Source organism: Tachyglossus aculeatus, chromosome 18 (assembly GCF_015852505.1).
Source record: "Tachyglossus aculeatus isolate mTacAcu1 chromosome 18, mTacAcu1.pri, whole genome shotgun sequence".
Classification (NCBI taxonomy): domain Eukaryota; kingdom Metazoa; phylum Chordata; class Mammalia; order Monotremata; family Tachyglossidae; genus Tachyglossus; species Tachyglossus aculeatus.
In genome coordinates, this window is record NC_052083.1 from 21,291,903 (window position 1) to 21,304,183 (window position 12,281).

Sequence of the window (12,281 nt, forward strand, 5' to 3'; positions counted from 1 at the left end):
CAGGTAGCTGAGCTGGGATTAGAACCAGGTCACCTGACTCCCAGACCCATGTTCTTTCCATTAAGCTATACTGCTTCTCAGTGACTCTTCCCAGTCCTCTTCTCCTTATTTTCATTCTCCTTCCTTTAGTTTTCTCTCCCTCTCCAAGCCCTGCATCCAACCTGTTCAGGATCAAACTCAGATGACATCCCTCTCCCTCTTCTTTCCATCAGTGTTGGCATGCTCTGTAGACAGAAAGAGGCTTGGTCATAAGTAAATTTGAGATAATCACCATTTAGAATTTAGCATGACTTCTCTTCACCTCCGCCCTTCCTCACCAACCCAGAGTTCAAGAAGAGAAGGAACTCTCAAAAACTGATGTCAGATTCAGTGCTGAGCGGTCAGGCTGTTATAGCTGTTGCTTTCATAGCTGTCTCCTCATTTTCTAGGCTGTGAGCCCACTGTTGGGTAGGGACCGTCTCTATATGTTGCCAACTTGTACTTCCCAAGCGCTTAGTACAGTGCTCTGCACACAGTAAGCGCTCACTAAATACGATTGATTGATGGATTTCTGGGAAGTAAATTCCTTCCTAAGTCGGTGGAAGAGCAAAGGAATGGATGAAGCGTGCCATGTCTGAATGTCCCACCTTCTGTGAAGCAGTGGAATTTCTCAAAGGATTTTGCACATTCTATTAATGATGTCTTATCCCGGAAGCTGAGAGGAGTTCTAGCAAGATGTTAAAGGAAGACTGTGCACAGATACTGACCTAGAGTTACCTAAGGACTACAACAATCCCCTTGATTTACTTTTCTTCCTCTGACCTTTTGAGGAAAGAACAGCAGAGACTGGTGGACCAGAACCGACAGGCCAAGCTGTGGAGTGCACTATATTTTCTCATACACAGGAGAACATTATTTGTTTCCACATTCTCGTCCCTCTTTCTAGTCTTTATTATCTTCTTTCCTGCTTGTGACCTCCATTCATATGGCTTCTGTTCTCCCTCTGCCTCCTGTCCTTCCTCATATCTTTTTCGAGCTCCCTTTTCCCTTTCCTCTCACAAAAGGTTCCACCCAGACCCTTCTTCTCTTATCTCTTAACTGATTCTCTTCTCTGTCTCACAAGACTATTAGATTGCTAATAAAATGTGAAGAAAACAACAAAATCTATTAAAGGCTATGGAGATGATGATGATGACAATGAAATCTATGAAACATTTATTACATGTCATGCACTGTACTAACAGTGCTAGGGTAGACACAAGATCATCAGGTTAGTCCTGCCCCGGTGGGGCTCACAATGTAAGGAACTGGGTTATAATGTGTGCATATTTAAATTCCATCATTCCCATGAGTAAAAAAAGTTATATTCTGTGTCTTCTTGACTGGTTTATTTTTATACAGTAACACCTAGAGATCGAGAGCTGCTTTTTGTGGTTAATTAGGCTTTAAAAAATTAAGCTAATATAAATAATATAAAATAATTTATTTTATTATTAATATGAATATTAAAACATTATTTAATGTGAAATAATCAAGTTAATATAAGGTTACTCCCCTTCTCAAAAATCTCCAGTGGCTACCATTCAACCTGCGCATCAGGCAAAAATTCCTCACTTTCGGCTTCAAGGCTCTCCATTACCTCTCCCCCTCCTACCTCACCTCCCTTCTTTCCTTCTACAGCCCAGCCCGCACCCTCCGCTCCTCTGCCACTAACCTCCTCACTGTGCCTCGTTCTCGCCTGTCCCGTCGTCGACCCCCGGCCTATGTCCTCCCCCTGGCCTGGAATGCCCTCCCTCCACACTGCCACCAAGCTAGCTCTCTTCCTCCCTTCAAAGCCCTACTGAGAGCTCACCTCCTCCAGGAAGCCTTCCCAGACTGAGCCCCCTCCTTCCTCTCCCCCTCTTCTCCCTCCTCATCCCTTCACCTTACCTCCTTCCCCTCCCCACAGCACCTGTATATATGTTTGTACATATTTATTACTCTACTTAACTTGTACATATTTACAATTCTATTTATTTTATTTTGTTAATATGTTCTGTTTTGTTGTCTGTCTCCCCCTTCTAGACTGTGAGCCCGTTGTTGGGTAGGGACCATCTCTATATATTGGCAACTTGCACTTCCCAAGCGCTTAGTACAGTGCTCTGCACACAGTAAGCCCTCAATAAATACGATTGAATAAATGAATGAATGAATGAGGTAGAGCAATACCATGATCAGATAGTGATATATACAATTCTGATTCAATTTTTGTGGACCAAACATATTCGTGGACATGAAGAGAAAACATTTTCATATTGAGGACATGTCATAAATATAAGGTTCCTGGAGCTCTTAATGTGGGCCAAGCATTGTACTAGGCACTGGAATAGCTACAAGATAATCAGGTCTGACATACTCCTTGTCCCATATGGGGCTCAGGTTCCATATCCACATCCACATCAGACAGATACCAAAGCAGCTGAAAACCGAACTGTCTGGTTATAAAATTTGACATCTGACCACCTTATTAAGAACAGGAACTGGATATTTTCTCTCTTAATCACCTACAGTAAATATTACATTGGGCAAGAAATGCACTGTTTAATAATAATAACAATAATTATAATAATTATAATAATAATGACATTTATTAAGAACTTACTATGTGCAAAGCACTGTTCTAAGCGCTGGGTAGGTTACAAGGTGATCGGTTTGTCCCACAGGGGGCTCACAGTCTTAATCCCCATTTTGCAGATGAGGAAACAGAGGCACAGAGAAGTTAAGTGACTTGCCCAAAGTCACACACCTGACAAGTGAGGGAGTCAGTATTTGAACCCATGACCTCTGACTCCAAAGTCCGTGCTCTTTCCACTGAGCCACGCTGCTTCTCAAGAATTATAGCTACAATGATGACATTTGTTTAGTGTTTACTATGTGCAAAGCACTGTTCTAAGCATTGGGGTAGATCCAGGTTAATCAGGTTGCCCCACGTGGGAATCACAGTCTTCATCCCCATTGTACAGATGAGGTCACTGTGGCTTAGAGAAGTGAAGTGACTTGCCCAAGGTCACACAGCTGACAGGTGGCAGAGCCGGGATTAGAACCCACGACCTCTGGCTCCCAAGCCCGGGCCCTTTCCACTGAGCCACGCTGCTTTGCTGTTTCCAAGTATCTCAAGACAATAAAAATGAAAGTCCTGTTGTAGTTCTCAAGTCTTGCAAAAATCTAGAGCTTTAGAACTATGTATGGGTACGTTTTTGAGCACATCCTTTTTAACTCTTTAGACAGGCACTTGTTGAGTGGATATTATTGGAAAGAATCTTTGCATTTTTATACATAATTGTTCAGGATTACATGGAGATGATCAGAATAATGGTCACCATAAATATGGCATGATTACAACCACACCACAATGACTCTTCAGCCACATGTTTTCAACAGAGGTTGGAGTAACAATGCCTAGATGAAAACTTCACTCACTCATCCCTTTGTCATATCATCTTCCATTCCTCTCATTCATTCTTCATCAATCACTACAATTCAACCTAAAGCAATATTAGCAATATTTCTATCCTACTTATTTTATTTTGTTGGTATGTTTGGTTCAGTTCTCTGTCTCCCCCTTTTAGACTGTGAGCCCACTGTTGGGTAGGGACTGTCTCTATGTGATGCCAATTTGTACTTCCCAAGCGCTTAGTACAGTGCTCTGCACATAGTAAGCGCTCAATAAATACGATTGATTGATTGATTGATTAGAGAAGAGAAATGGAAACATTAGTTTGGATTTGCAATTGGCAAATTTACCTGGGCAGGGAAAAGGTTTTCTCAGGGATCCCGAAGGTCGGAGGTATCATTCATAATGGAGGATTTATACTTTCTTTATAATTCACTGGCCAAGTCCCTGAAGGATTTCTTCAATTTACCCGGGGGAAAAAATAGCAATTAAAATGTTACTCCTTGCAGCACCTCTCTTGAGAAATTTTAATTGGTAGAATTGAACTATCTTGAAATGAGGGATTGGAGTACCAATTAGTGTGATATCATGTGTTTGCCTCCCCACTTTACACATTTTTTTTTTAATTTCAGGACAGAATTGGATGCTTTCATGTTGAGTTACATCCTTGTGGTGGGGAGAGCTTCTACCAACTCTATTGTATTGTACTCTTGCAAGCATTTAGTGCAGTGCTCTGCACACAGTAAGTGTTCTATAAATACCATTGATTGATGACTGATTGATAGGACTTTTAGTTTATGAAATATGCAGTGGATTTGCACTATTTGGCTTTAATTTAATCCAAACACATGATTATGAAGCAGTACCGCCTAGTGTTTCGTAGTGCTCTGCTTTTGGCACTGCCCCATAGAAACAGGACATATTCCAATGGTCTCTTTCCAGTTGTAAAAGTAATTTAAAAGTAATTTAAAAGCAAGTAAAAGTAAAAGTAATTTAAGTAAAATGTCCTTGGCTAGGCACAAGAATCGCATGAAAATACTCATGGTCATAAATGCAGTAGTATTATTGGGAAAGTCAGTCTGTTCAGGGGATGTATTAGTAGGTCTATTGACATTCACAACTTGGATATAATCTGCCCACAGTATTTGGTTTTGAACAGACCCCTAACATTTTAATAGGGGAGGAACTGGAGGAGTCCAGTGAAAGATAACAAATATGACTAAAGAAATGTAAAACAGAACCAGTGAGGAGAGGTTTCGAAATTGTTTACCCTAGAAATGAAACTATTAAGGATTTTGTTCTAAAGCTTGGATTTGTTTTCCTAAATGCATTACCTGGGAGAGTTCATACTGAAACTTCTAAGTCAACCCACTCAGCTATTTGGAGTCCTTCTGCTGTTAACAAATTCATAGGGAAGAGAACCATGACAGCTTATTAAAGGGAAAATTAAGGATATTCAAAGAACATTCCTAACCATGAAGATAGGTTTCAAGAACAAATATGGCCTAGTGGATAGAGCATGGGCCTGGGAGTCAGAAGGACCTGGGTTCTAATCCCAGCTATGCCACTTGCCTGCTGTGTGACCATAGTCAAGTCACTTAACTTCTCTGTGCCTCAGATACCTCATCTATAAAATGGGGATTAAGACTGTAAACCCTATGTGGGACATGGACTGCGTCCAACCTGATTGCCTTGTATCTACCTAACCCAGTGCTTAGAACGGTGACTGGTACATAGTTAACACTTAGCCAAAACCATTAAAATAAAACAGAATGGGAGCCACCCTGTCTACCAAACCCCTTTGGGTGGTGGGTCATGGACAGAGGCAGAATAGAAGGCTGTAGGACCATTGGTGTGGCCCAGTATGGTATTGCTTAGAACCCATATTCAAAATATAATGGGTCAACTTCCACCTTGCCCTTCCTTCAGAGATAAAGTCACTGTTGCTTTAAGTCAAACTTGGGGCAAGTCTGACAGTACTGATGCATCTATCCCAGTGCTTAGTATAGGACGTGGAACAACACAGGTGCTTTAAAAAGCTAGATTGTTATCATTATCATTATTGAAAGCTACATATTAATGATGCTTAAAAACAGTCCTTTTTTGCGGGGGGGGGGGATGGTGTTTGATAATTATTTTGTATGTGGCAGTCACTGGACTATGTGCTGGGGAAGATATTAGCTGAGCAGGTTGAACACAGTCCATGTCCCACAAGGGACTAACGGTTCTAATCCCCATGTTGCTGATAAGACAACTGAGACACAGATAAATTAAATGACTAGCATAAGGACACACAGCAGACAAGTGTCAGAGTCGTGATTAAAACCCAGGTCCTCTGACTCTGACTCTCTTTACACTAGACTATGCTGCTTCTGAGATTTTTCAGGGAGACTTGTATTGCAAGTCTCACCTCCATTTAATGTTCAAATGAAGGACTATGTGGAGCATAAGCACTGGAAAAATTGTCTCCTTTACCGATTTCTGGGGTAAAAGTGAGAGAATAGTTTAGTGGCTCCTGGGTATGATGGAGACAGGTAGGTCATCCAGGAAACCCAATTTCTTTTCTATGTGTGAAATACCTATGTGAGATGCTGTATGTACTCCTGGGGACCAAAGACAGAAACTAGGGTTTAAAGGTTATGATTTATTGGAAAATGGAAGTACTGCCCCTTTCATTTACCAGTTTCCTCAAGGCTGCTTTTACATCTTTTTTCCTCAGACTGTAGATCAAAGGATTCAATATCGAACTCACAAAAGTATAGAAAATACCTATCATCTTGGAATGCTCCATAGATTGATCCCTCAGAGGTCTCATATACATGCAGAAGAGTGACCCATAAAATAAAGTGACACCCATTATGTGGGATCTGCAGGTGGAAAGTACTTTACTCCTTCCCTCAGAAAACTGGATCTTGAAGATTGCCATGAGAATGAAGATATAAGACAGGATGATGTTCATGAGGGAGTTGGAGAGGTTAAATCCAGCAGAAAGGAGTGTGGCATTTTCTTTGAAACGGGTATCAGAGCAAGACAGCTTTATGAGAGGCGGGTTGGCACAGTAAAAATGGCTGATGATATTGGATCCACAAAAGGACAATCTGAATGTCGTGACTGTTCGGGACAGGCCTTCAGAGAAGCCATATACATAGGGGAATGCCATGAGGCAGGTGTAGATCCTCCTGGACATTTTGATGCTGTAATGTAGAGGGTGGCAGATAGCTTTATAGAGGTCATATGCTATTGCTGACAGCATATAAAACTCTGTAAGGGACAGAACAATGAAAATGTAGCATTGGATGAAACAACTGGCAAAGGAGATAGTCTTCTCTGATAAGAAGTTGGCCAGCATCTTGGGGTTTGCATTTGAAGAATACCACAGGTCTACAAATGCTAAGTTAGTGAGGAAGAAATACACGAGTGTGTGAAGGCTACAATTTGGTCGAATTAGCACAATCAGACCCAGGTTGCCTAACAAGGTGAAAAAGTAGACGATGAAAAATAGCACAAAGAGGAAGCCTTGAAGCTCTGGATGATCTGTGAGACCCAAGAGAATAAAGTCTGTCACAGAAGTGCAATTGTCACTGGACATTTTTCTTGGAGACTGGGTTCAAACAATCAGTGGTATTTATTGCACATTTATTGTGTGCAGAGCACTGTACTAAGTACTTGGGAGAGAACAACACAACAGAGTAAGTCGACAGCCCTGCCCCCAAAAAGCTTGCAGACTGAAAGGGAAGACAGATATTAAAATAAATTACAGGGGGATAAAATCCATAGGTCCTGTGGGATTGGGGGAAGAGTGAATATCAAAGGGCTTAAGGAGCATCGACAATGCAGAAGGGTGGCCTTACACTGGGAGGGGAGGGCTTAGTCGGGGAGAGATTTGATTTTAGTAGTGCTTTGAATGTGAAGAGACAGGTGGCTCTCAGATATGAAAGTGGGTGGAAGATCTAGGCCACCAGAAGGATGCGGGGAAAGCATCCCAAGGAGCTGGTGGTGAGATAGACAAGACTGAGGTACAAAGAGTGGGTTGGCATTGGAGGAGCCAAGTGTGCAGGCTGGGTTGTAGTAGGAAATTACTGAGATTATGTACGAGGGGGAGAGTTGATGGAGTGAGCTAAAACTAATGGTAAGGGGTATCTGTTTGATGTGGAGGTAGACGGTCAACAGTTGGAGATTTTCGAGGGGGAGATGCACACTGAACATTATTTTCAGAAAAATGATCCAGGCAGCAGAATGAAGTGTGGACTGAAGGCAAGAGAGTCAGAAACAGGGAGGTCATCCAGGAGGTTGATGCAATTGTCAAGGCAGGATATAAGTGCTTGTATCGACATTCACTGAAGTAAATATAAATTAATCAAAAATGAAGATAAAAAAATGGTTTTGAATTCCTTTAAGGATCCACCTACCAATACCCTGAAATACCTTGGAATGCTTTGATGGGGGTCCTGTTTCTCATGAGAGATAATGTACCTGAATAGAAGCGAAGGAGAAGTCATCTCACTAGAGCTTGCTACTTCCTTCTCCACCATTATATTGAAATTTTCTCCATGCTATGCCTGATTTCTAACAGAACAGGTAGAATCCTAGAATGCTGGAATTATTAAGGGATTCTCTTAAGACTTAAACTATTCCCAGAGAAGAAATCAGTATCCCTATAGGCTGTGTTAGTTCTTGAGACTAATGAGGCACTAGTTATCTCAGTGTTAATGATAATTATGGTATTTCCTAAATCTTTACTTCATGTCAAGTTCTCTCTAAGTGTTGGGCTGGATAAAAGATAATCAGATCAGTTACAGTTCCTTAGCCCAGAAAGCTCACAGTCTGAGTAGAAGGGAGAAAAAGCACTGCATCCTCATTTTGCCGCTGAGGAAAATGAGACACAGCAAAGTAAAGTGACTTACCCAACGTCACACAGGCACAGCAGGCAATTAGCAGAGCTGGGATTAGAACCATGTCATCTGACTCCCAGACCCGTGTTCTTTCCACTAAACTATGCTGCTTTTCAGTGACTCTTTTCCCAGTCCTCTTCCCCTTACTTTCATTCTCCTTTCTTTAATTTTCTCTCCCTCTCCAAGCCCTGTATCCAACCTGTTCAGGATCAAACTCAGATGTCATCCTTCTTCCTCTTCTCTCCACCAGTGTTAACATGTTCTGTAGCCAGGAAGAGGCTTGGTCATAAGTAAATCTAAGGAAATCACCACTCAGAATTTAGCATGACTTCTCTTCACCTCCCTCCTTCCTCACCAACCCAGAGTTCAAGTAGAGAAGGAACTCTCAAAGGCTGATCTGTCAGATTCAGTGCTGAGAGGTCAGGTTGTTGTAGCTGTTGCTTTCCTAGCTGCCTCCTCATTTCCCGGGAAGTAAATTCCCTCCTAAGTGGGTGGAAGAGAAAAAGAGTGGGTGAAGCATGCCATGTCTGAATGTCCCAGCTTCTGGGAGGCAGTGGAATTTCTCAATGGATTTTGCTTATTCCATTAATGCTGTCTTCACCTGGAAACTGAGAGGAATTCTAGCAAATTGCCTAAGGATGACTATTTAATCCGCTGTGCAAAGATACTGACCTAGAGTTACCTAAGGACCACAACAATCCCCTTGATTTAATTTTCTTCCACTGACCTTTTGAGGAAAGAGCAGTGGAGAGTGGTGGGACAGAACTGACAGGCCAATCAATCAATCAATCAATCAATTGTATTTATTGAGCGCTTACTATGTGCAGAGCACTGTACTAAGCGCTTGGGAAGTACAAATTTGCATCACATAGAGACAGTCCCTACCCAACAGTGGGCTCACAGTCTAAAAGGGGGAGACAGAGAACTGAACCAAACATACCAACAAAATAAAATAAGTAGGATAGAAATGTACAAGTAAAATAAATAAATAAATAAATAAATAGACTAATAAATATGTACAACCATATATACATATATACAGGTGCTGTGGGGAAGGGAAGGAGGTAAGACGGGGGGATGGAGAGGGGGACGAGGGGGAGAGGAAAGAAGGGGCTCAGTCTGGGAAGGCCTCCTGGAGGAGGTGAGCTCTCAGCAGGGCCTTGAAGGGAGGAAGAGAGCTAGCTTGGCGGATGGGCAGAGGGAGGGCATTCCAGGCCCGGGGGATGACGTGGGCCGGGGGTCGATGGCGGGACAGGCGAGAGCGAGGTACAGTGAGGAGATTAGTGGTGGAGGAGCGGAGGGTGCGGGCTGGGCAGTAGAAGGAGAGAAGGGAGGTGAGGTAGGAGGGGGCGAGGTGATGGACAGCCTTGAAGCCCAGGGTGAGGAGTTTCTGCTTGATGCGCAGATTGATCGGTAGCCATTGGAGGTTTTTGAGGAGGGGAGTAATATGTCCAGAGCGTTTCTGGACAAAGATAATCCGGGCAGCAGCATGAAGTATGGATTGAAGTGGAGAGAGACACGAGGATGGGAGATCAGAGAGAAGGCTAGTGCAGTAGTCCAGACGGGATAGGATGAGAGCTTGAATTAGCAGGGTAGCGGTTTGGATGGAGAGGAAAGGGCGGATCTTGGCAATGTGTAAGCTGTGTAAGCTTACAGGCCAAGACTGTAAGCTGTGGAGTGCGCTATATTTTCTCACACCCAGAAGAACATTATCTGATTCCATATTCTTGTCCCTCTTTCTATTCTTTACTATCTTCTTTCCTGCTTATGGCCTCCATTTATATGGCTTCTGTTCTCCCTCTGCCTCCTGTCCTTCCTCATACCTTTTTTGAACTCCCTTCTCCCTTCCTTCTCACAAATGGTTCCACCCAGACCCTTCTCCTCTGATACTCACATTCGTGAGACTTCTCTCTTAACTGCTTCTCTGATTGTCTCAGAAGACTATTAGAATCCTAATAAAATGTCAAGAAAACAACAAAATCTATTAAAGGCTATGGAGGTGATGATGATGACAATGAAATCTATGAAACACTTACTACTTGTCACATACTTGGAGTGTCAATTAGTGTGATAACATGTGTTCTCCCCACTATGCACAAACTTTTTTTAAAAAAAATTCATGATAGAATTGGGTGCTTTCATGTTGAATTCACATCCCTGTGGCAGGAATAGCATCTACCAATTCTACTTCATTTTACTCTCCCAAGCACTTAGTGCAGTGATCTGCGCACAGTAAGTGCTCAATAAATACCATTGATTGTTGGCTGATTGATAGGACTTTTATTTTATGAAATATGCAGTAGAGTTTCACGATCAGGCTTTAATTTAATCCAAACATATTTAATCCAACGACCATATTTGGCTCTGGATCAGTAATGCAGTAGCATTATTGGGAAACTCGGCCTGTTCAGGGGATGTATTATACCAACGGCCTCTAAAATGTCCTTGACTAGGCACAAGAATTGCATGAAAATACTTATGGTCATAAATGACCATATTTGGCTCTGGATCAGTAATGCAGTAGCATTATTGGGAAAGTCGGTCTGTTCAGGGTATGTATTAGCAGGTGTACTGACATTTGCAACTTGAACATAATTTGCCCACAGTGCTTGGTTTTGTTCAGACCCCTAATATTTTAAAAGGGGAGAAACTGGAGAGAGTCCAGTAAATGATAACAAATATGACTAAAGAAATATAAAATAGAACCAATGAGGAAAGGTTTTGAAATTGTTTGCCCTAGAAACTAAACTATTAAGGATTTTGTTCTAAAGCTTGGACGATGAGGTCGAGGGTATGACCAAGCTGGTGAGTGGGTGAGGTGGGGTGGAGGAAGAGGTTGGCAGCGTCGAGGAGAGATAGAAGGCGGGCGGCAGAGGAGTCATCAGGGATATCCATGTGGATGTTGAAGTCTCTGAGGATCAGAGTGGGCATGGAGAAGGAGAGAAGGAAGGTGAGGAAGGAGTCAAAGTCGTTAAAGAAGTTGGAAGTGGGGTCGGGAGGGTGGTAGATGACGGCTACAAGAATCTGGAGGGGGTGGTAGAGGCGAATAATGTGGGTTTCAAAGGAGGGGAAGGAAAGGAAAGGGGGAGGAGGGATAGTGCGAAAGTGACATTGGGGGGTGAGAAGGAAACCGACACCTCCTCCTTTTCTGTCATCTTTTCTGGTTTCCCTCTCCCTTGCCCCGACGCCGCCACGACCCTCCCAACGCGCGTAGCGAGGGGAAGAGAAGGGGGGTGGGGAAGGAACGAGAGAAGAAGTTGCCTTTCTCCTCACCCACACAGCTCTCTCACTGCAGAGTCAGAGATAAAGCCAAGACAGGCATCCAAATTAGGTTGTTAATTTTGTTATCCGCTCAGTTTTGAAGGTGTCGCAGGTATGGTTGGAGGCATATGATGGTGGAATAATTGGTACAAGTAGCTGAGATTAAGTGACTCACTTTAGATCCTGTAGAAACTCGATGGTAGAGTATAAACACTGTAGCAGAGCACTGTACTAATATAACAATATAACAGACTTGTTAGACACGTTCTGAAGCATATTCATGTTCTGGAAATTGTTGAACATCTCGTGCCAAACAGAGCTACAGGATTATGTAGAAATAGTTACTGATTAATAGCAATATTTAGATTTTTCCTCACCTGAAAGCATTTCATTTACCAGAATTTATTTGATATTGCTAAGAGTAGAAGGTTCCTCGGGAATGTAATCCATGTTTCTTTGTAAAGAGCATAACAAATAGCTAAAACAAACAGATTTACTTTAAGCTAACTTCAGTCACTTCCTTGGGAAGTTAAGTAAATGAAAACACAAAAATCTCCAGTGGCTACCAATCAATCTGCGCATCAGGCAGAAACTCCTCACCCTGGGCTTCAAGGCTCTCCATCACCTCACCTCCTCCTACCTCACCTGCCTTCTCTCCTTCTACAGCCCAGCCCGCACCCTCTGCTCCTCTGCCGCTAATCTCCTTACTGTACCTC

General features: G+C 42.6%; 1 protein-coding gene across 1 annotated transcript; it reads right to left on the bottom strand.

Annotated features, from left to right (window-relative positions):
• Positions 1 to 3,877: 3,877 nt before the first annotated feature.
• On the bottom strand, positions 3,878 to 7,001 carry LOC119940039 (olfactory receptor 5M11-like). Its single transcript, XM_038760099.1, has 3 exons — positions 6,093 to 7,001; positions 5,888 to 5,893; positions 3,878 to 3,961 (listed from the first exon to the last, which is right to left on the bottom strand). The coding sequence occupies exons 1-3, from the start codon at positions 6,999 to 7,001 to the stop codon at positions 3,878 to 3,880; spliced, it is 999 nt and encodes a 332-aa protein (XP_038616027.1).
• Positions 7,002 to 12,281: the final 5,280 nt, after the last annotated feature.